Source organism: Carcharodon carcharias, chromosome 12 (assembly GCF_017639515.1).
Source record: "Carcharodon carcharias isolate sCarCar2 chromosome 12, sCarCar2.pri, whole genome shotgun sequence".
Lineage (NCBI taxonomy): Eukaryota > Metazoa > Chordata > Chondrichthyes > Lamniformes > Lamnidae > Carcharodon > Carcharodon carcharias.
The window spans coordinates 144,461,819-144,486,450 of record NC_054478.1 but is presented as its reverse complement, the minus strand read 5'-3'; the positions used below and the strand labels follow the sequence as shown (position 1 = coordinate 144,486,450).

At 47.9% G+C, this 24,632-nt stretch overlaps 1 protein-coding gene across 5 annotated transcripts in view; it reads left to right on the top strand.

Moving 5' to 3' along the window:
- Nucleotides 1-24,632, top strand: part of als2b (alsin Rho guanine nucleotide exchange factor ALS2 b) — a 183,185-nt gene that overhangs the window by 58,682 nt on the left and 99,871 nt on the right. For all 5 annotated transcript variants that reach the window (XM_041201137.1, XM_041201134.1, XM_041201135.1 and 2 more), the window contains exons 2-4: nucleotides 9,265-9,350; nucleotides 12,554-12,708; nucleotides 16,287-17,603. In XM_041201137.1, the coding sequence (XP_041057071.1) occupies nucleotides 9,331-9,350; nucleotides 12,554-12,708; nucleotides 16,287-17,603 (1,492 nt within the window). In that variant the 5' untranslated portion in view covers nucleotides 9,265-9,330. The remainder of the gene's footprint in view (nucleotides 1-9,264; nucleotides 9,351-12,553; nucleotides 12,709-16,286; nucleotides 17,604-24,632) is intronic.

Below are 24,632 nucleotides of genomic sequence, written 5' to 3'. Positions count from 1 at the left end.
ACAGTGCTGGTGGGGATTGGTCTGTCACTGTATAACACTGGGGTACAGTACAGGCGGGGACAGGTCAGTCACTGTATAACACTGGGGTACAGTACTGGTGGGGACATGTCTGTTATTGTACAACACTGGGGGACAGTGCTGGTGGGGACAGGTCTGTCACTGTATAACACTGGGGTACAGTACTGGTGTGGACATGTCTGTCACTGTATAACACGGGGGTACAGTACTGGTGGGGACAGGTCTGTCACTGTATAACACTGGGGTACAGTACTGGTGGGGACAGGTCTGTCACTGTACAACACGGGTACAGTACTGGTGGGGACAGGTCTGTCACTGTATAACACCTGGTTACAGTACTGGTGGGGACAGGTCTGTCACTGTATAACACTGGTGTACAGTACTGGTGGGGACATGTCTGTTACTGTATAACACTGGGGTACAGTACTGGTGGGGACAGGTCTGTCACTGTATAACACTGGGGTTCAGTACTGGTGGGGACATGTCTGTCACTGTATAACACTGGGGTACAGTACTGGTGGGGCCAGGTCTGTCATTGTATCACACTGGGTTACAGTACTGGTGGGGATGGATCTGTCACTGTATTACACTGGGGTATGGTACTGGTGGGGACATGGCTGTCACTGTATAACACTGGTGTACAGTACTGGTGGGGAGGGGTCTGTCACTGTATAACACTGGGGTACAGTACTGGTGGGTACAGGTCTGTCACTGTATAACACTGGGGTACAGTACTGGTGGGGACAGGTCTGTCACTGTATAACACTGGGGTACAGTACTGGTGGGGACGGGTCTGTCACTGTATAACACTGGGGTAGAGTACTGGTGGGGACAGGTCTGTTATTTTATAACACTGCGTTACAGTACTGGTGGGGACGGGTCTGTCTCTGTATAACACTGGGGTACAGTACTGGTAGGGACAGGTCTCTCACTGTATATGACTGGGGTACAGTACTGGTGGGGCCAGGTCTGTCACTGTAACACACTGGGGTACCGTACTGGTGCGGACCGTCTGTCACTGTATAACACTGAGGTACAGTACTGGTGGGGACAGGTCTGTCACTGTATAAGACTGGTGTGCAGTACTGGTGGGGACGGGTCTGTCACTGTACAACACGGGTACAGTACTAGTGGGGACAGGTCTGTCACTGTATAACACTGGGGTACAGTACTGGTGGGGACAGGTCTGTCACTGTATAACACTGGGTTACAGTACTGGTGGGTACAGGTCTGTCACTGTATAACACTGGGGTACAGTACTGGTGGGGACAGGTCTGTCACTGTATAACACTGGGGTACAGTACTGGTGGGTACAGGTCTGTCACTGTATAACACTGGGGTACAGTACTGGTGGGGACTGGTCTGTCACTGTATAACACTGGTGTACAGTACTGGTGGGGACTGGTCTGTCACTGTATAACACTGGGGTACAGTACTGGTGGGGAGTGGTCTGTCACTGTATAATGCTGGCGCACAGTACTGGTGGGGACGGGTCTGTCACTGTATAACACTCTGGTACAGTACTGCTGGGGACAGATCTGTCACTGTATAACACTGGGGTACAGTACTGGTGGGGATGGGTCTGTCACTGTATAACACTGTGGTACAGTACTGGTTGGGACGGGTCTGTCACTGTATAACACTGGGTACAGTACTGGTGGGGACGGGTCTGTCACTGTATAACACGGGCTTATAGTACTGGTGGGGTCAGGTCTGTCACTGTATAACACTGGGCTACAGTACTGTTGGGGTCCAGTCTGTCACTGTATAACACTGGGGTACAGTACTGGTTGGTACGGGTCTCTCACAGTATAGCAGTGGGGTACAGTACTGCGGGGGACAGGTCTGTTACTGTATAACACTGGGGTACAGTACTGGAGGGGAGCGGTCTGTCACTGTATAACACTGGGGTGCAGTTCTGGTGGGGACCGGTCTGTCATTGTATAACACTGGGGTACAGTACTGGTGGGGACGGGTCTTTCACTCTATAACACTGGGGTATAGTACTGGTGGGGACGGGTCTGTCACTGTATAATACTGGACTACTGTACTGGTGGGTACAGGTCTGTCACTGAATAATTCTGGGGTACAGTGCTTGTGGGGACGGGTCTGTCACTGTATAACACTGAGGTACAGTACTGGTGGGGACAGGTCTGTCACTGTATAACACTGGGATACAGTACTGGTCGGGATAGGTCTGACACTGTTTAGCACTGGGGTACAGTACTGGAGGGTACAGGTCTGTCACTGTATAATTCTGGGGTACAGTGCATGTGGGGACGGGTCTGTTACTGTATAACACTGAGGTACAGTACTGGTGGGGACAGGTCTGTCACTCTACAACACTGGGGTACAGTTCTGGTGTGGACAGAACTGTCACTGTATAACACTGGGGTACAGTACTGGTGGGGAGAGCTCTGTCACTGGATAACACTGGGGTACAGTACCGGCGGGGACAGGTCTGTCACTGTATACCTCTGGGATACCGTACTGGTGGGTACTGTTATGTCACTGTATAACACTGAGGTACAGTACTGGTGGGGACTGGTCTGTCACTGTATAACACTGGGGTAAAGTACTGTTGGGGACAGGTCTGTCACTGTATAATACTGGGGTACAGTGCTTGTGGGGACGGGTCTGTCACTGTATAACACTGAGGTACAGTACTGGTGGGGACAGGTCTGTCACTGTATAACACTGGGGTACAGCACTGGTCGGGACAGGTCTGACACTGTATAACACTGGGGTACAGTTCTCGAGGGGACTGGTCTTTCACTGTATAACTCTGGGTGACGGTAATAGTGGGGACAGGTCTTTCACTGTATAACACTGGGGTACAGTACTGGTTTGGATCAGTCTGTCATTCTAAAACAGTGGGGTACAGTACTTGTGGGGACAGGTCTGTCACTGTATAACACTGGGGTACAGTACTGGTTGGTACAGGTTTGTCTTTGTATAACTCTAGGGTACAGTACTGGTGGGGCCGGGCTGTCACTTTCTAACACTGGGGTACAGTACTGGTGGGGATTTGTCTGTCATTGTATAACACTGGGTTACAGTACTGGAGGGGACAGGTCTGTCACTGCAGAACACTGGGGTATAGTACTGGTGGGGACGGGTCTGTCACTGTATAACACTGGTGTACAGTACTGGTGGGGAGGGGTCTGTCACTGTATAACACTGGGGTACAGTACTGGTGGGTACAGGTCTGTCACTGTATAACACTGGGGTACAGTACAGGTGGGGACAGGTCTGTCACTGTATAACACTGGGCTACAGTACTGTTGGGGTCCAGTCTGTCACTATATAACACTGGGGTACAGTACTGGTTGGTACGGGTCTCTCACAGTATCGCAGTGGGGTACAGTATTGCGGGCGACAGGTCTGTTACTGTATAACACTGGGGTACAGTACTGGAGGGGTGCCGTCTGTCACTGTATAACACTGGGGTGCAGTTCTGGTGGGGACGGGTCTGTCACTGTATAACACTGGGGTACAGTACTGGTGGGGACGGGTCTGTCACTGTATAACACTGGGGTATAGTACTGGTGGGGACGGGTCTGTCACTGTATAATACTGGGCTTCAGTACTGGTGGGTACAGGTCTGTCACTGTATAACACTGGGGTGCAGCGTTGGTGGGGACAGGTATGTCACTGTATAGCTTTGGGGTCCTGTACTGGTGGGGACAGGTCTGTCACTCTACAACACTGGGGTACAGTACTGGTGTGGACAGAACTGTCACTGTATAACACTGGGGTACAGTACTGGTGGGGAGAGCTCTGTCACTGTATAACACTGGGGTACAGTACCGGTGGGGACAGGTCTCTCACTGTATACCTCTGGGATACCGTACTGGTGGGTACTGTTATGTCACTGTATAACACTGAGGTACAGTACTGGTGGGGACTGGTCTGTCACTGTATAACACTGGGGTACAGTACTGTTGTGGACAGGTCTTTCACTGTATAATACTGGGGTACAGTGCTTGTGGGGATGGGTCTGTCACTGTTTAACACTGAGGTACAGTACTGGTGGGGACAGGACTGTCACTGTATAACACTAGGGTACAGTACTGGTCGGGACAGGTCTGTCACTGTTAGCACTGGGGTACAGTACTGGTGGGAACAGGTCTATCACTGTATTACACTGAGGCACAGTACTCGTGGGGACAGATCTGTAACTGTATAACACTGGGGTACAGTTCTGGAGGGGACTGGTCTTTCACTGTATTACACTGGGGTACAGTACTTGTGGGGACTGGTCTGTCACTGTATAACACTGGGTGACAGTACTAGTGGGTACAGGTCTGTCACTGTATAACACTGGGGTACAGTACTGGTTTGGATTGGTCTGTCATTCTAAAGCACTTGGGTACAGTACTGGTGGGGAGAGGTCTGTCACTGTATAACACTGGGGTACAGTACTGGTGGGTACAGGTTTGTCTTTGTATAACTCTAGGGTACAGTACTGGTGGGGCTGGGCTGTCACTTTCTAACACGGGTACAGTACTGGTGAGGACGGGTCTGTCACTTTATAACACTGGGGTACAGTACTGGTGGGGACGGGTCTGTCACATTATAACACTGGGGTACAGTACTGGTGGGGACAGATCTGTCACTGCATAACACTAGTGTACAGTACTGGTGGGTACAGGTCTGTCACTGTATAACACTGGGGTACAGTGCTGGTGGTGATAGGTCTGTGACTGTATAACACTGGGGTACTGTACTGGTGGGGACAGGTCTGTCACTGTATAACACTGGGGTACAGTACTGATGGGGACAGGTCTCTCCCTGTGTAACACTGGGGTGCAGTACTGGTGGGGACAGGTCTGTGACTGTATAACACGGGTACAGTACTGGTGGGGACAGGTCTGTCACTGTATAACACTGGAGTACTGTACTTGTGGGGATCGGTCTTTCACTGTATAACACTGGGGTATAGTACTGGAGAGTACAGGTCTGTCACTGTTTGTAACACTGGGGTACCGTATTGGTGGGGACAGGTCTGACACTGTATAGCTCTGGGTTACTGTACTGGTGGGGTCTGGGCTCTCACTGCATAACTCTGGGATACAGTACTGGTGGTGGCAGTTCTGTGTCTGTTTAACACTGGGGTACAGCACTGGTGCGGACAGCCTGTCACTTTATAACACTGGGGTGCAGTACTGATGCGGACTACTCTGTCACTTTATAACACTGGGTGACATTACTGTATTCGAGCAGGTCTGTCACTTTATAACACTGGGGGATATTACTGGATTTGGACAGGTCTGTCACTGTTTCACAATGTGGTACAATACTGGTGAGGACAGGTCTGTCACTGTATAACACTGGGGTACAGTATTTTTGGGGACAGGTCTTTCACTGTATAACACTGGGGGACAATAGTGGTGTGGACAGGTGTGTCTCTGTATCATACTCAGGTGCAGTACTGGTGGGATGGTGTTCCAGGACTTTGACCCAGCAATAGTGAAGGAACAGCAAAATAATTCCAATTTAGAACAGCCAGGAGCTTTGAAGGGAACTTCCAGGTGGGTTGTGTCTCCATGCATCTCTGTCCTTGTCCTTCTAGGGAACTGTGGCTGTGTCTTGGACGGTGCTCTCGTTGGAGCCTTAGTGAATCTCTGCTGTGCACCCTGTAGATGGTATACACTGCTGCTACTGTGCATCAGTGGTGGAGGAAGTGAATGTTTGTAGATGGGGTGCCATTTAACTGGGGCTGCTTTGTCCTGGACAGTGTCAAGCTTCTTGAGTGTTGTGGGAGCTGCACTCATCCAGGCAAGTGGGGAGTATTCCATCACACTCCTGACTTGTGCCTTGTAGATGGTGGACAGGCTTTGGGGAGTCAGAAGGTGAGTTACTCATCGCAGGATTCCGAGCCTCTGACCTGCTCTTGTAGCTACAGTATTTATATGGCTAGTCCAGGTCAGTTTCTGCTCAATTGTAACCCCCAGGATGTTGTTAGTGTGGGATTCAGCAATGATAATGGCATTGAATGTCAAGGATAGATAGTTACATTCTTGATGGTGGGAGTGGAGGCATCTCTAGACCAGGCTTGTTAAAGGAAAGATTTCCTTTCCAAAAGGATATTCGGGAAGCAACTGTGTTTTCATTGTAACCCAACAGTGTCAGGATCACCTCTCCTGACACCAGGCTTTATTTCCAGATTCATTTAGTTTTTTTGTAAAACCTGCAGTTTTACAGTCCTGGTGGGATCTGGACTCATATATTTTGGACTATTCATCTCGTAAGATAAATACTATACTATTGTAGCCTCGTATTTGTATGTGTTAGAGAGTGCATGAGCATGCAGTAGAGCATGCGTGTTAGTCTCTGTGTGTGTGGGTGCATGTGTGTAATGTGCGTGTGTGTCGTGTGTGTGCACGCATTTGTGTGTGTATGGTTTAGTGTGTCTGTTAGAGCGTGTGCGCATGCGTTAGAGTGTATGTGCGTTCAAATATTTATTTCCTGCCTCCCCCTCTCCCCCTCCCCCCTTTCCTAAAGGCCCTGACTGCTGCTGGGGTACAAGGGTAGAAAGTAATATTTATATCTGAATCCAGGCAGTGAGCTGCAGCAGGCTATTCAACCGTGGGAGAGCGGGTGGGGGTGTGGCAAGGTGCTGGGTGGGGAGCGGGTGGCGGCACCACCGTGAATCCGGTTGCTGTTTCTCGTCTGATTTCCGTGCACATGGTCCGTGATCCAGAGCAGAATCCCAGCTAATTTTTCCTCTCCCGAATCGGGAAGAAAGGGAGGGGTGGGGGGGTGTCGTGTTGCTTCCTATCCTGCCGCTGTGGTGAGATCAGCGAGCTCAGCAGGGATAGGCGATGGGACCTGTTCCCCTGACTGGCTCATTTATAGCCAAGCTCACACTGAATGAGTTATCGGGATGGCGCTGGAGGCAGGGAGGGAGCACAGACTGCGTTGGAAATTGCAGTAAGTTTCTATGTTCAGCATGATGAATAACTCAGTGGATCCCATGTGACCACAGGCTCCTGAAAATGATGGGAGCGGCTCGGGAAATAAGCACTGGTCAGCTTAGTGGCTGACCAAGGATGATGTGGGTTGAGAGGTCTGGGCTACTCTCCAACCCCAGCAAGGCCCCATCATTGACAGCAGCAGGAATTCTGAACGATAAGCCCAGAGGGTTGCACCCTCCCCTTACGGTGCAGGTCAGTGAACTGGCTGCAGTTCATCCATTAGCACACAGCGCTGAGAATGAGAGGGAGAGGAGGTACGTTACGTAGGATGGGCAATTTGAGCCAAGGAGGAATTAAGGTGTCAACAAAATGGAGAGACTAGAAAGGTTGTGGCAGAATTTGGAAGTTCAAGCTGAGTAAGGGATCAGACACCCATTAGCAGAGCTCCCTGCTATGTCAGTTGGTAATTCAAGAGAGATCCAGACCAGAGACAGCCCCAGTTCGATCCCTGGTCTGTGGTGATCTCAGGCTTAGCTTTGGCCTCAGCATCCCTGGGCCAGTGGGAGGAACCAATCAGCTGAAGCACTGGCTATTGGCCTCTATCCGGCATGTCATTGTGAACAATGAGCAAGGACCAGCTCAGAACTTTGGCTGTGTCACTGTCTAGCCTGGCCCATGGAGAATGGGCAAAGTGCTAGATATTCTAGATGAACCATCGTCCTCAAGAAAGCAAGCAAGAGCTATGAAGGGAGCAGGAAAAAAATAGTAGCCATTCAATTAATTTGGCATATTAAAAAGTAACCAGGAAACTGTGGTTGTAATTTTCTGCTAACTGGTGTTAAATCAGCGACTTGCATTTATTTTTACAGCTTTATCATAGTAAAGCCTCCCAAGAGTGTAATCAGAGAAAAACTGGTGTCAAACTAAATTAGGATAAGTGACTCAAAGAGGTAGTTTTTTATGGAACTGCTTAAAGGAGGGTGAAGAGGTGGAGAGGTTTAGGGAGGAAATTCCACAGCCTTGGACCAAGACAGCTGAAGGCATGGCTGCCAATGGTGGTGTGAAGAAAGGGAGGAATGAACAGAGGAGCCAGGATCGGAGGAATGCAAAGTGTCGTTGGAATGGAAGAGGTTATAGAGCTAGGCAGGGACGAGGCCATGGAGAGATTTGAAAACAAGGATGAGGATTTTAAAAAGGATGTATTTAGGGATTGGCAGCCCATGTAGGTCAGCGAACACAGGGGATGAGGGATGAATAGGACTTAGCAGGCAGCTGAGTTTTCGATGACCTCAAGTTTACGGAGGGTGGAAAGTGGGAGATTGACCATCAGTGTTTTAGAGTAGTCAAGACTAAAGGTCACAAAGGCATGGTTGAGGGTTTCAGCAGCAGAAGAGCTGAGGCAAGGCAGAGTTGGGTGATGTTACAGAAGTGGAAATAGGCAGTCTGGGTGACTGTCCTTCCTCATCCTTCTCAACCTGTGTGAACCTTTAGTAACAGTTGGCCACACCATCCACTTCCAACATCTCTCCTCCATCGTCCAGCTGAGTGGGACCGCCCTCGCCTGTTTCCTGTCTCCTCCTGCAATCTCCTCCTGACCTAGAGCTCTCCGAGATATCTGTCCTCCTCTAATTCCAGCCTCTTGAGCATCCTTGATTCTAATCGTTCCACCATTGGTGGCTGCGCCTTCAGCTTCCCAGGTCCCACACTCTGGAATGCCCTCCCTAAACTTCTCTGCTTTGCTACCTGGCTTCCCTCCCTTAAGACTCTCCTTGAAAACCTACCTCCTTGACTATGGTTTTGGCCAGCTTATGTGGCTCAGTGTTATGCTTAGTTTTATCCTGTCTCTGTGAATCTCCTTGGGAGGTTTTATTACGTTGAAAGGTACTATCTAAATGAAGTGGTCGTTGACCTATGGCCACAGTCACATAGGGCATCATTTGGGGCTTTGATAAGGGTCGTCTCAGTGCTGTGGCAGGGCAGAAATCTGATTGGAGAGACTAAAACTTGCAGTTGTGGGAAAGATGGGCAGAGATTTGGGAGGAGCTGACACGTTCAGCAACTTGGGAGAGGAAAGGGATCTTGGAGTTTGGGCAGCACTTTGCAAGGGCAGAGAAGCCAAGGATACATTTTTGGAAGAGTAAGGGTAATGTTAGCAGATTTGAGAGAGAAGGGGGTCAGTACCTGAAGAGACTGTTTTCCAGATCAGACAGGGACCAGGAAAGGAAGCTGGGAGGTCAGCAGTTCGGTGGGAATAGAGTCAAGGGAACATCCTCGTGGATGATGTGATTTGTTGCTCAAATTGAAATGAATGTTTTCTTCTCTCAAGGTTCATTTGTGTGGAATTTTATGGAGAGCTGGACTGCACAGGCAGTGGTGAGGGGAGGACTTACTAATGGCTGGCCAAGACACAAGGTAACGCTCCCATCGGAATGGACTTATTGGGTCTAGATCAGCGAATTCTGGAGCACAGCAGAGTCCAGCACCAGGAAAGACCTCAATCCCTCCAGCTGCCAAAAATAAATGCCCCCCCAAATCACCCAAAAGCCTCAAATATGTGTCCAACTTTCCTTTAAAATCCTCCCCCACCCTGTCCTCTCTTTACTGGGCTCTTCATGCCACACACTCACCACCTTGTGTAAACTATTTAAATCGGTACTCTCCATATCCCTATCATCCTTGACCACTGACCTTGTCTCCTGGCCCTGGATTTTGTGTCCAATTTCAACTTGGGATCATAAATGGTTACAGCATAGAAGGAGACCATTCGGCCCACCACATCGATGCCGGCTCTCTGCAGGAGCAGCTCAGCTAGTCGCACTTCTTGCCTTTTCTCAGTGGCCCTGCAAATGTTCTCTCTTCAGCCTCTTATCCAATTCCCTTTTGAAAGTCATGATTGACCCTGGCTCTAACGCACTCTCAGGCAGTGCATGCCGGATCCTAACCAGTTGCTGAGTAAAAATTGTTTCCTAGTGTTTCCATTGGCAATTCTGCCATTCTCCTTAAATAGGTGTCCTCTGGTCCTTGACTCTTCTGTCAATGGGAACAGTTGCTCTTTGCCCAGTTCCCTCAGGATTTTGAACATTTCTATCAAAATCTTCTCTCAACCTTCTCTACTCTAACATATTATCAGGGTTCAGTTCATATGTCTTGAATCCTTCAATGATCTCTCCCTTGAGCTACAATTCCCCCAAAATAGTTAATCAATCCTGAGGTTATAGGAACAGGAGTTGGCCATTCAGCCCCTCGAGTCTGTTCTACCATTTAGTAAGGTCATGCAGAACTAAATGGATTAGCTCCATCTGATTTCCTTGGTCCATAACCCTTAATATTCTTGTCTAACAAAAATCTATTCATTGGAGTTTTGGAATTTTCAGTTGACCCCAGCCTCAAAGCTTTCTGGGGGCGAGAGTCCCAGATTTCCACTCCCCTGAGTGACGAAGTACTTCCCAACATCATCTGTGAACAGCCTGGCTCTAATTATAAATTTCTGGACCTAGTTCTGGACTCCCTCCACCAGAGACAATAGTTTCTTTCCATCTACCCAATCATTTTGAACATCTCAATTAGATTATTCCTTAAATCTATGATACTGAAGGGAACACAAGCCCAGTTTATGCAACATGGCATCTTCATTTGATCCTTTTAGTCTTGTTCTTCATCCTCTTCACCGTAACCAATCGCAGGCTCTTCACCCTCTCCACCATAACCAATCACAGGCTCTTCGCTCTCTCCATGGTAACCAATTGCAAGCTCTTTGCCCTCTCCATGGTAACCAATCACAGGCTCTTCACCCTCTCCATGATAACCAATCGCAGGCTCCTCACCCTCTCCACGGTAACCAATCGCAGGCTCTTCACCCTCTCCACAGTAACCAATCGCAGGCTCTTCACCCTCTCCATGATAACCAATCGCAGGGTCTTCACCCTCTCCACCATAACCAATCGCAGGCTTTTCTCCCTTTCCACCGTAACCAATCGCAGGCTCTTCACCCTCTCCATGGTAACCAATTGCAGGCTCTTCGCCCTCTCCATGATAACCAATCGCAGGCTCCTCACCCTCTCCACGGTAACCAATCGCAGGCTCTTCACCCTCTCCATGATAACCAGTCGCAGGCTCTTCACCCTCTCCACAGTAACCAATCGCAGGCTCTTCACCCTCTCCATGATAACCAATCGCAGGCTCTTCACCCTCTCCATGGTAACCAATCGCAGGCTCTTCGTGCTCTCCATGGTAACCAATCACAGGCTCTTTGCCCTCTCCATGGTAACCAATCGCAGTCTCCTCACCCTCTCCACAATAACCAATCGCAGGCTCTTCACCCTTTCCACGGTAACCAATCGCAGGCTCTTCATCCTCTCCACGATAACCAATCGCAGGCTCTTTGCTCTCTCCACAGTCACCAGTCCCAGGTTCTCGGCCTTCTCCAGTTGTGGCCACACAAGTTTCCAGAATTGTACCGAGTACTCCAGGTTTGTGGTACCAGGGCACAGATTCCTCTGAAATCCAGCAATTCTGAGGTTAACTGTAAGCCAAGTGCTGTCAAGGATGGGAAATCTCGCTCTCGTTCACTCAGCCTTGTTGACTTAGTTCAATGATGTCCTCAGCACTTGGCGTGTGGTGCGTCGTTGACAGAGACCTGTCTAGCACAATATGTACGGTCGTGTGACAGAGAGAACGTTGTTTAACAGAAGTGCACCATTGTCAGGCGTCTTGACCCAACGTGGAACAAATGTAGCTTGTGCATATCTCTGTTAGTGTTGGTCTCAGCCCAGTGAAGCATGCTTGCCTCCAGGTCCAAAAGCCATGGGCTCAAGTGCGCACTTCAGAGACTTGAGCACATAATCTCACTTGAGTGCAGTACGGAGGGAATGCGGCACTGCTGGAAGTGCTGTCTTCTAGATGAGACCAAACCCAAACCTAAACTGCCCTTTCAGGTAGATGTAATAGATCCCATGGCACCATTTCAAAGCAGAACGAGCAAGTTCTCCTCAGTGCCCAAAAAAACAATCACTAAAAACTGATTATCTGGTCATGATCTCACTGGTGTTTGTGGGAGCTTGCTGAAATGGTAGCAAAATGGTAGCTGTGTTGCCTCCATTGCAACTGTGACTACACTCCAAAAGTGTCTCATTGGATGTGAAGCTCTCTTGGGATGTCCCAAGAGCTTGAGTGGTGCCATAAAAATGTACTCCTAGTCTCGGGTCTGAGACAGAGGGGGAGGAAGAGGCAGCCATGTGCTGGGCTAGGGAAAAAAATCACTACTCCAAAACAGAAAAGGACAATGCACAGAGTGCTGGTGCAGTCCCAGCCAGGCTCGAGTCTGGTTTAAATTGGGCTGCCAATCAGAGAGTCTAGATTGTCCCTGGAGGGCAATGTGGGCGGGGGGTCTTAACCTGGCAGCCACAGGCCACGTGCCGTCTCATGCCAAGTCAAAAAAAAACTAAGGAAATAAAACGGCAGGGAAAGAGAGGAAATCCAAATCAAGAAGACTAAATGCCCCAGAGAGCAAAAGGATGTTTTTGTCAAAACCAAAAGGCACGTTAAAAAAAAAATGCGGAGCGGTTCAGCTTTTATTGTGGGGGTTTCAACTTGTGCTTTTATTTAATGTTGTGCAGCCGGAGAGAAGGGGAGAACCCCCACGATCGAGGTGTTCCGCATGTCTGGACGGCACGCGGCAACATTGGGATCCCCGAGCAGCTGCCTGGCCTTGGTGGCAAAGTGGTGCTGCAGGTTGCCCTGGGAACAGAACACTGCGTGCTCCTGACAGAAGGTGAGCGGGCTGGGCAGAGTCAGCCTGACAGGTGACGGCTGCAAAGGGCTTTTAAAGTCTGTCAGCCAGCCAGTCGCACCAAGCGAATTTGCTTTGGAGGCAAGGGTGGGGAAGCATCAGACGTGACCCGGCTGGACAAGGAACTGCAGGGAAATTAGCAAGGCCTGGATAATGAGTGGGGGCGGTGGGTTACACAGGCAGGGGGTGAGAGCGCAGAAGTCCAGTGATAGCAGGGTGTACTCCGTAACAGGCTGCAGGACCAGGCAGATTGACCCTGGGGTGGGGGGAAGGGGTTGGGTGCAGGATCTGAACCCAGACAGCCTGTGTGGGAGGCTGTCAGAGGATGGTGGTGGTGACAGGGGAAAGTATCCCTGTTCCCCTTGGCCCACAAGCAGTGCTGTAAAGTGCACTTAACATCTCCCCGAAGCAGCCCTCCCCTCCCTTCAGCAGCCTGGGAAGCCCATCGAACCCATTGTAAAACCTGCAAATCAGGTTAAACCTGCTGCTGCCCGCCTCATTAACATAGTCAAATTGGCAAGCAGCCTCCTGGGAGCCCATTGGCTGCCCACCTCCCTCTTGCCTCTGGAAAACCGGGGGACGGGCAGGCCGGAGCTGACTTTCTGGTGCGCTTGGAATTTAGTGCGCTGGGGGGTTGGGGGGGGGGGGGGGGGGGGGGGGGGGGGGGGTTGGCGTTACATGATGTTAATGTGGGATCACGCCCCCAGACTCCCTGTGGGCACCCAGTAACCTGGGTGCCAGTGGGTTGGCCCCCATTGGGGCACCTGAACCCTGGGCGTGGAACACTCTGGGTTGCCGCGGCGAACTCCAAGAAAGCTGAATTGAAAATAGTTTCTCCCTGAAGAGCAACTTGGGGCCGCGGTGAAACCAAGGGATTCGAATGTCCGGGTACAGAAATCACTAAATCCTAGGGGACGGGCACAAAATGTAAGCGAAGTATTGGCACAGTTACAAAAGCAAAATACTGTGGATGCTGGAAATCTCAGATTTAAAAGAAATTGCTGGAAATACTCAGCAGGTCAGGCAGCGAGTGTGTGGAGAGAAAGAGAGTTAACGCTTCAAGTCAAGATGACTTTTCCTCGAGTATTTCCGGCATTTTTAATTATTATTTTATATTATAATGAAATGTTGGCCTTTAACGCTAGAGAGGTGGCTGTTATGTGATAGCTGGATAAAGCTCTGGTTAGACCCCCTCTGGTATGCCGCATTCAGTTCTGGACAGCACACCTCAGAAATGATGTTCTTTTGCATTCGTTTGTGGGAGCTGGTCGTTGCTGGCTAGGCCCAGCATTTATTGCCCATCCCTAATTGCCCCTTGAGAAGGTGGTGGTGAGCCGCCTTCTTGAACCGCTGCAGTCCATGTGGTGTAGGTACACCCACAGTGCTGTTAGGGAGGGAGTTCCATGTGTTGGCCTTGGAGAGGGTAGGGTGCAGATTCAGTAGAATTTCGGGATTTAAAGGGTTAAATTTTGAGGATAAATTGTACCCTCAAGTTTAGATGGTTGAGGGGTGATACAACTGAAACAAACTAATTTTTTCCTCCACTTGAGGGAATTAAGAACCAGGGGTCATGATCTTAAAATTAGTCCCAGGCCATTTAGGAGTGAAATCAGGAAGTAACCCCTCCACCTAAAAGATAATGGAAATCTGAAACCCTGTCCCCCGTAAGGCTCTGAATGTTGGGTCAAATGAAATTTTCAAGACTGAGATTGATAGACTTATAAACAAAAAAACTGCAGATGCTGGAAATCCAAAACAAAAACAGAATTACCTGGAAAAACTCAGCAGGTCTGGCAGCATCGGCGGAGAAGAAAAGAGTTGACGTTTCGAGGCCTCATGACCCAGGGTCATGAGGCCTCGAAACGTCAACTCTTTTCTTCTCCGCCGATGCTGCCAGACCTGCTGAGTTTTTCCAGGTAATTCTGTTTTTGTTTTTGATAGACTTATGTTGGTTTAAGGGATGGTGATGGAAATTGGGTAAATTGGGTTTAGATACAGATTCGAATCGTCTAAATTTGAATAGTGGAACAGGCCCGAGGTGCTGAGTGACCTACTCCTGGTTTTTTTTTTTATTTATATATACTATATCTCTCCTTGTCCTCATTAGACATAGCTTGCCACAACTTTCCCCCTCCAATTCCTCTCCTCCAATTCTGTAGCTCATTGAGACGCGCCTTAGAATCAATCATAGGTAGTTTACAACATGGAAAGAGGCCACTTGGCCCATCGTGTCTGTGCTGGCTGATAATCGAGCCTCCCAGTATAATCCAGCATTTAGTCCATAACCCTGCAGGTTACGGCACTTGAGGTGCATATTGAGACACCTGTTAAGTGATTTGAGGGTTTCTGCCTCTACTACCCTTTGTCAGTGAGTTCCAGACCCCCACAACTCTCTAAGTGAAAATATTTTCCTCATTTCCCGTCTAACCTTCCTATCAATCACTTAAAATCTACACCCCCGAGTTGCTGACCTCTCTCCTTCCCATCCACTGTATCCAGGCCCCTCACAATTTTGTACACCTCAACCAAAGCTCCCCTCAGCCTTCTCTATCCCAAGGAGAACAACCCCAGCCTATTCAATCTTTCCTCATAGCTGCAATTTTCCAGTCCAGGCAACATCCTCATGAATCTCCTCTGTACCGTCTCTAGTGCCTTGCCTAGTCAGAGCATCTCCAGTAATGGCTTTTCTGCTTAGCCCGCTACCATTACCTCTGCAATCCTCCAAGGATCTATCCGAGGCCCCCTCTTCATCATCATCTATGTGCTCCCCCTTGGCGACATTGTCCGCAGGCGTGCCCTCAGCTTCCGCATGTATGCTGCCTGTTCAGTTTGCCCTCTTCGCCATCTCCTAATCCCCTTCACTGCCTCGGGTGGCTTGTCTGACATCTAGTCTGAGATGAGGTGTAGTTGTTCTCAGTTATACGTTGATAATTGGCTTTGGCCCCTGCCACAAACTCTGGGCCCTGACCACTGATTCTATCCCTCGCCCTGGCCACTGATCCCATCCTTCACCCTGACCACTGGCTTCGGCTGAAGCAGTAGCCTCGGAGACCCAGTAAAACCCAGACTGAGCTTCCGACTCCATATTCTCTCCGTCACAGAGACCACCACGTCTCTACCTCACCTCAACGCATCTGCTTCTGAAATCCTCTTACAGTGGCTTGGACGCCTCTAGACTTGACTATTCTAATATGACGAAAGCAAAATACTGCGGATGCTGGAAATCTGAAATAAAAACAAAGTGCTGGAAAAACCCAGCAGGTCAGGCAACATCTGTGGAGAAACAGTCAACATTTCAAGTCCAATATGACCCTTCTTTGGAACCCAATAGTTGGCTAATCCAGTGCTCTCCTGGCTGGTCTTCCATAAATTTATGCTCATCCAAAACAGTGCTCTTTTGGCACAAAGTCCCATGATCAATCCCCACCTTGGCTCCCTGTCCATGCTTCACTCCTCCTTATCTCTTTAACCTCTTCCAACGCTGTGATGCCTTGGGGCCATTCTTCAGAACGCAAGCACTTTTGATGAACGAGCGCCCTGAAATTCTTTTCTCTTTTCAGGTGGTGATGTCTACAGCTTTGGACGCTTTCCGTGGCGACCAGAATGTGAGGCCAATCGATTGGCGGTCCCCACTCTGGAGCAGGCCTTAGCTGGCTTGAATGTGGTTAGTGTGGCGGCCGGAAGCCATCACAGCGGAGCGGTAACCCAGGATGGAACTGTGTACATGTGGGGAGAGAACTCGTCCTGCCAGTGCGCAGTCCAGGGTCAGAGCCAGGTCCCAATGCCCACCCTGGTCACAATCTCCGACCCCGAGACCAGCCCCCCTGAGCTGGCCAAGACGGTGCAGCTGGCCTGCGGGGAACAGCACACCCTGGCCTTGTCGACGAGGCAAGAGGTTTGGGCCTGGGGCAGCGGCTGCCAGCTCGGACTCGTCACGACCGCTTTCCCCGTGGCAAGGCCTCAGAAGCTGGAGCACCTCGCCGGCCGGGCAGTGATGCAAATCGCTTGCGGCGCCCACCACAGCCTGGCCCTGGTCCGGAAGCCCTGGCCCCACGAGAAGAGGCAGAACTCGGAGAAGTGCCACCACTGCCACCAGCTGCTGCTGACCATGATGGACAAGGAAGACCACGTGATCATCTCGGACAGTCACTACTGCCCGCTGGGCATGGCACTGACCAACTCTGAGCACAAGCACCCTGCGCCGAAGCCCGACCACCACCCTGGCGAGCAGCTTCCTCCCGACCGAGGCACAGACGCAGGAAGCTCTGAGCTTCCCCAGCCGGCGCAGCCCCAGCGCTTGCTGGACAAGGCCAAGGAAATGGAACTGGCACAGCCTCCCGATAACCCCGAGGACGGCGAGACTCCCAGCCCCCAGCAGGCACAAGGTGGAGTGGCAAACGCCATGAAAGCCAGGAGCTCCCACTACCCCGATGAGGAGGCGGTGAAGGCGTACCTCAGAAAGCTGTCCGACAACTCCCAGTCCGACCCTTCCGTGAAAAACCCGCACCCTCCAAACCCCCCGCCCTTACCGGCGTCCAAGGGCGCCCAACCCCCCAGCCCTTCCTCTGCAGCCCCTTCAACGTTCAACAACCTGGTGGTCTCCTGCGCCTCAGTGGTTGGGGAGAGAGTGGCCGCCACTTACGAAGCCCTTTCGCTCAGGAAGGTCGTGAATTACTACTACCCGTCTCCGGGCACAGTTGCCACTTGCGCCGGCAGCTCAGCCAGCGGTGGAATCCAGCACAAGGAGACCAGGGAGGAGCTGGTGAAAATGGAGGAGTGCATGCTCGACAAAAAGAGCTTCAGCCTGGGGGATATCCGGGAGCAAGGCTCAGAGGGCATGTGCCGTCGACTGTCTCTGCCAGGTCTTCTGTCTCAAGGTACCGTACCACTACAGGCAAAGGTGGGGTTCAGACAGGTAGTGGTCACCAGTCCCAAGGAGTCGTGGTCCAGCTGAAGCAACAACAGCTCCACTAGTATTTCTGCAAAAGGCTGATGAACGATTTGTGTAGATACCCTCTGTCGCCATTTCACTCATTCACCAGTCTCCCTCTGACCCACTGAATGTGTGCATCAGTCTCACCCTGACCCGTGTCTGTGTTTTTCTCTGTTAATCTTGATTGATTGTTGTTAGAATAATGGTAGTAATTCCTGGCAGTAGTTTAAGTTGAGTTTTCAGATATGCTGCCGTCTAATTAAGCCGTTCTTATTTGCCTGATATGAATATATCTGTAGAAGAGTCATACAGGACCTAGGACCGAGAGTGCATGCAGTTGTTGGGTAAGAAAGTCCAAATTTTTATTTTGTACCAGCCTAATTTAGTTTGTAGTTTGTAGTTAGCATTAAACTGAATTCTACAGTTTAAATTCTGTAGTTGCCAGCCTTAAGCAGGGTTTTTTCCAAGGGCTCCAGTGAAAGAGCAACTTAATTAAGAAGTAGCAGGAACTGATTCTTGCTCTGCTGCAGGAGAAGAAGCTGGTTAATTGGTGAGTATCTGGTAAGTGATTAAGGTTTATTCTACTTCTAAGGCTCAGAATAGTATATTTTGAGCGAGAGGTGAGCGGGAGTGGATAAAAGGTGTGGATCGAGAGACCTACCTGCAGTGAGGCTGGTGGCGGAGTGACGTCACGACCCACAACATGACGTGAGCTGATTGGTGAGTAGGATTGGTGAGTATTTCTAGTTCTTAAAGTAAAAGTAAGGTCTTTAGTTTGTGTTTAGGTCTTCCGTTTTTTTTTTTCTTTTTCTTAAAAATAGCTTGTTAAGTATAGGACTGATACTGGTGTAATAAAAATAATTAAAAATCAAGTGTAAAGAGCAGGGATGCTAGAGTAATTAATTAATTAAATAAAATACGATAGCGATGGCAGCACGGGTGATGTGTTGCTGCTGCAGCATGTAGGAGCTGCTGGACACCCAAGGTGATCCAGAGCGAACACATCTGTAGTAAGTGTTTGCAGCTTGAGGAAACTCGGACCCGAGTTGAGGAGCTGGAGTCCAAGCTGAAGTCATTGCGCCACATCAGGAATGGAGAAAGTTACCTGGACACTTTGCCCCTGGTGGTGGTCCACACCCCTCAGATTAGGTCATTCAAATTTGGTCTGTGATCAGAGACAGGAGGGTGTGACTGCAGGTGAGGCAGGTATGGGGACCCAGGGGGTAGCGTTAGAGGAGCCTCGAGCCCTGCAATTGTCCGACAGTTATGAAGTTCTTGCAAACTGTGTGGACGAGAGCGGGGACTGCAGGGAACTGACCCCAGCACTGTGGTACAGGGAGCCATTCTAGTGGGGGGGAGGAAACATGAACATTGTAGTGGAAGGGGACAGTATAATTAGGAGGATAGATACTGTTCTCTGCAGCCGTGAGCAGGAGTCCCGAAGGCTGTGTTGCCTGCCCGTTGCCAGGGTTAAGGACATCTCCTCAGGACTGGAGAGGAACTTGGAATGGGAGGGAAGGGATCCAGTTGCCGTCGTCCACATTGGTCCCAATGACTTTGATAGGACTAAAAAGGAGGTTCTGTTGAAAGAATTTGAACAGTTAGGAGCTAAATTAAAAAGCAGAACCTCCAAGGTAACAATCTCAGGATTACTACCTAAGCCACAGGCAAACTGGCACAGGGTAAATAAAGTCAAGGAGTTAAATGTGTGCCTCAAAGGTTGGTATGGAAGGAATGAGTTTCAGTTCATGGGGCACTGGCACCAGTACTGGGTAGAAGGGAGCTGTTCCGGGCTTCACATGAACTGTGCTGGGACCAGTGTCCTGGGAAACCGAATAACTAGGGCTGTAGAGAGGGCTTTAAATAGAGGGGTTGGGTTCTGGAGAGGGGATACATAGGCTTACAAAGCAAAAGGATATGACAGCCTTGCAGGGCAGCTGTTTAGGTAATGATATCCAGAGTGTGATAGGAAGGGACAGAGTGTACAAACATTAAAAAACAGCAGCAAATAGGGTCAAAGGGGGAAAAAATGGTAAAAAGGCAAAATTATTGGCTCTTGACTTAAATGCACATAGTATTCAGAACAAAATAAATGAATTAACGGCACAGATAGAGGTTAATGGATATGATCTTATAGCCATTATGGAGACATGGTTACAAGGAGATCAAAGCTGGGAACTAAGTATCCAGGGGTATGTGACTTTCCTAAAGGACAGGCAGGAAGGAAAGGGTGGTGGGGTAGCTTTGTTAGTGCGAGATGGAATAAGTATAATAGCAAGAAATGATATTGGATCAGAAGATGTAGAATCCATATGGGTGGAGGTAAGAAATAACAAGGGGAAGAAGACATTAGTGGGAGTAGTCTATAGGACCCTTAACAGTAGCTATACTGTAGGACAGAGAATAAATCAGGAGATAATGAGGGCATGTAAAAAAGGCAGTACATTAATCATGAGCGACTTTAATCTTCATGTAGATTGGGAAAATCAAATTGGCAGAGGTAGACACGAGCAAGAATTCATAGAGTGTATTTGGGAGAGTTTCCTAGAACAATATGTTATGGATCCAACCAGGGATCAGGTTATTTTGGACCTGGTAATGTGCAATGAGGCAGGTTTAATAAATGATCTCAGAGTAAAAAATCCCCTAGGAAACAGTGACCATAACACAGAATTTAGCATTCTGTTTGAGAGTGAGAAACTTGGGTCAGAAACAACTGTGCTAAACTTAATAAGGGATATATAATAATATAATAAATAATATAATAATTAATACAAAGAAATGAGGGCAGAGTTGGCTGGAGTGGACTGGGAAAGTAGTTTAGCAGAATAGACGGTTGATGAACAATGGCAGACGTTTAAGAAAATAGTTCATGACTCACAGCAAAGATATATCCCAGTGAGGAAGAAGAATTTTAGCAAGGGGATAAGCAAACCACGGTTAACCAAGGAAGTTAAAGACAGTATCAAATTGAAAGAAAAAACATACAATGTGGCAAAGATTAGTGGTAAACCAGAGGATTGGGTAAGTTTTAAAAACCAAAATAAATGACCAAAGAAAATAGAGGGAGAAAATAAACTTTGAGGGTAAACTAGCAAGTAATATAAAAATGGACAGTAAGAGCTTCTTTAAATGTATAAAAAGGGAGAGAGAGGCCAAAGTGAACATAGGCCTTTTAGGGAACGAAGCTGGGGAAATAATAATGGGGAACTAGGAAATGTTAGAGGAGTTGAATAAATACTTTGCATCAGTCTTCATGGTAAAAGGCACTAATAGCATTCCAAAAATATCAAATAATCAAGGGGCAAAAGAGAGGGGAGGAAATAAATACAATAACTATCACTGGAGAAAAAGTATTAAGGAAAGTAATGGGGCTAAAGGCCGATAAGTCGCCTGGACCTGATGGGTTGCATCCTAGGATATTAAAGGAAGTAACTACAGAGATAGTGGATGCACTGGTAGTAATCTTCCAAGAACCCTTAGATTCTAGAAAAGCCCCAGAGGATTGGAAAACTGCCAATGTAACACCCTTATTCAAAAAGGGAGGAAGACAAAAAACAGGTAACTATAGGTCAGTTAGCTTAACATCTGTCATTGGGAAAATGTTGGAGTCTATTTATAAAGGATGTAATAGCAGAGCATTTAAAAATACACAATATAATCAAGCAGAGTTAGCATGGCTTCATGAAGGGGAAATCATGCCTGACAAATTTATTAGAATTCTTTGAGGAGGTAACAAGCAGGATAGATAAAAGGGAACCAGTAAATGTAATATATTTAGATTTCCAAAGGGCGTTCGATAAGATACCGCACATAAGGCTACTTAATAAGATAAGAGCCCATGGTGTTGGGGGTAGTATATTAGCATAGATAGAGGATTGACTAACTAATAGAAGACAGAGAGTTGGGATAAGAGGGGCATTTTCAGGTTGGAAACCTGTAACGAGTGGAGTGCTGCACAGATCAGTGCTGGGGCCACAATTATTTACAATATATATTAATGACTTAGATGAGCAAAGTGAATGTATTATTGCTAGACTTGTGGATGACACAAAAATAGGTGGGAAGGCAAGTGGTGAGGATGACACAAAGGGAAATAAACAGGTTAAGCCAGTGGGCAAAAACGTGGCAAATGGAATATAATGTGGGGAAATGTGAGGTTATGCACTTTGGCAGGAGCAATAGAGGAGCTGAATATTATTTAAATGGAGAAAGACTGCAGAAAGCTGCAGGACAGAGGGATTTGGGAATCCTCGAGCATGAATCACAAAAAGCTAACATACAAGTTCAGCAGGTAATAGGGGAGGCAAATGGAATGTTGGCCTTTATTTCAAAGAGACTGGAGTATAAAAATAGGGAAGTCTTGCTAAAACTATATAAGGCACTGGTTAGACCACACCTAGAATACTGTGAATAGTTTTGGTTTCCTTATCTAGGGAAAGATATACTGGCATTGGAGGCAGTCCAGAGAAGGTTCACTAGGTTGATCCTGGGTATGGAGGGATTTTCTTATGAGGAGAGATTGAGTAGGATGGGCCTGTATTCATTGGAGTTTAGAAGAATAAGAGGTCACCTTATTGAAACATATAAGATTCTTAGGGGGCTTGACAGGGTAGATGCTGAGAGGTTGTTCCCCTTATGGGAGAGTCTAGGACCAGAGGACATAATCTCAGAATAAGGGGGCACCCATTTACAACAGTGTTGAGGAATTTCTTCTCTCAGAGGGTAGTCAATCTGTGGAATTCTTTACCACAGTGGGCTGTAGAGGCTGGGTCGTTAAGTATATTCAAGGCTGAGATAGACAGATTTTTAATCAGTAAGGGAATCAAGGTTTATGTGGAAAAGGCAAGAAAGTGGAGTTGAGGATTATCAGATCAGCCATGATCTCATTGAATGTCAGAGCAGAAACTACAGGCCGAATGGCCTACTTCTGCTCCTACGTCTTGTGGTCTCGAAACGTTAACTCTGTTTGCTTCTCCACAGATGCTGCCAGACGTGCGGCGTTTTAGCAGCATTTTCTGTTTTTATTTCTGATTTCCAGCGTGCTCAGTATTTTGCTTTTATCTGAATATATCTGACACCAGGCATGTGATTTAGATTATCTAATTGTTGAGTTCAGTGTATCAAGAACCACTTCACTCAGAATTGCCTGATGATATTTCAGCCCCAAACTTATAAACATACGAATTAGCAGCAGGAGTAGGCCATTCGGCCTCTCGAACCTACTCCACCATTCAATGAGGTCATGGCTGATCTGATTGTAGCCTTAACAATTAGCTAATGTAAACACTGGTCCCTTAGAAGCTGAGGCAGGAGAAAGTTTCGTGGGGAATGAGGAAATGTTGGAAACATTGGACAAATATTTTGTGTTTGTCCTGTTTTGTGTCTAGAAGACAAGTTCCATACCAAAAGTAGATGATAATCTAGCAGCTAAAAAGTTAGGGAAATTAATATCAGCAGGGTCAAAGTATTGGAGAAACTTCAGGGACTAAAATACGACAAAACCCCAGGACCTGATGGCTTACACCCTAGGGTTCTAAAGGAGATAGCTGCGGAGATAGTGGATGTGCTAGCTATGATTTTCCAAAATTCCTTAGATTTGGGAATGGTCCCACTAGATTGGAAGTTGACAATGATTACACCACTTTTCAAGAGAGAAGAGAGAGAGAGAACGGTGAACTACAGGCCAGTTAGCCTAACCTGAGTTGTTAGGAAAATGCTGGAATATATTATTAAGGGAGTCTTAAGAATGCACTTAGAAAAGCACAGCATGATTAGAACAGGTCAATATAGCTTTATTAAAGGGAAATCCTGTTTGACAAATTTATTAGTGTCTTTTGAGGATGTAAGTACGAGGATAGATAAAGAGGAACCAGTAGATGTAGTATACCTGGATTTCCAAAAGGCATTCAATAAGGTGCCCCACAAAAGGTTAAGAGGCAAAATAAGGACTCATGGAGTTGGGGGGCAATATATTAGCATGGATGGAGAACTGGTTAATGGATAGAAAGCAAGAGAGTGGGCATAAACAGGGCTTTTTCAAGTTGGCAGGTAGTGAATGGTGAAGTGCCACAAAGGTCAGTGCTGGGGCCACAACTATTTACAATCTATATTAATCACTTAGATACATTACTCTCTGTCTCTTCATCCAAGTTTGCTTATGATACCAAGCTAGGTGGGAAGGTAAACAGTTGTGAGGACACAAAAATGCTGCAAAGAGATATAGACAGATTAGGTGAGTGGACAACAAGACAGCAGATGGATTATAATATAGGGAAATGTGAGGCTATTCACTTTGGTCATAAGAATAAAAAAGCAGAATATTTTTTATAAGGTGAGAATCTTACAAGTTCAAGGATACTTAGGTGTACTCGTACAAGGAACACAGAAAGTTAGCATGCAGGTGCAGCAGGCAATTAGAAAGGCAAATGGTATTGCCTTTATTACAAGGGGATTGGAGTACACGAGTAAAGAAGTCTTGCTATAGGTGCAAAGGGTTTTGGTGAGACTGCATCTAGAACACTGTGTGCAGTTTGGTCTCCACATTTAAGAAAGGATAAACTTGAATTGGAGGAAGTGCAGTGGAGATTCACTAGGTTGGTCCCTGGGATGAGGGGATTGTCCTAAGATGAGGAGCTGAGTAAATTGGGTCTATTTTCTCTGGGGTTTAGAAGAAGAGAGGCGATCTCATTGAAGTGTACAAAATTCTGAAGGGGCTTGATCGGGTGGGCACAGGTGTTGGTCGGGGAATCTAAAACATGGGGGCACAGTCTCAGGATAAGGGGCTACTCATTTAGGATTGAGATGTAGAGAAATTACTTCAATCAAAGAGTTGTGAATTTTTGGAATTTTTTTTACCTCAGAGGGCTGTGGATTCTCCATCGTTGAATATATTTAAGGCTGGGATAGACAGATTTTTGGTCTCTCAGGGAATTAAGGGATATGGGGAGAGGGTGGGAAAATGGAGTTGAAG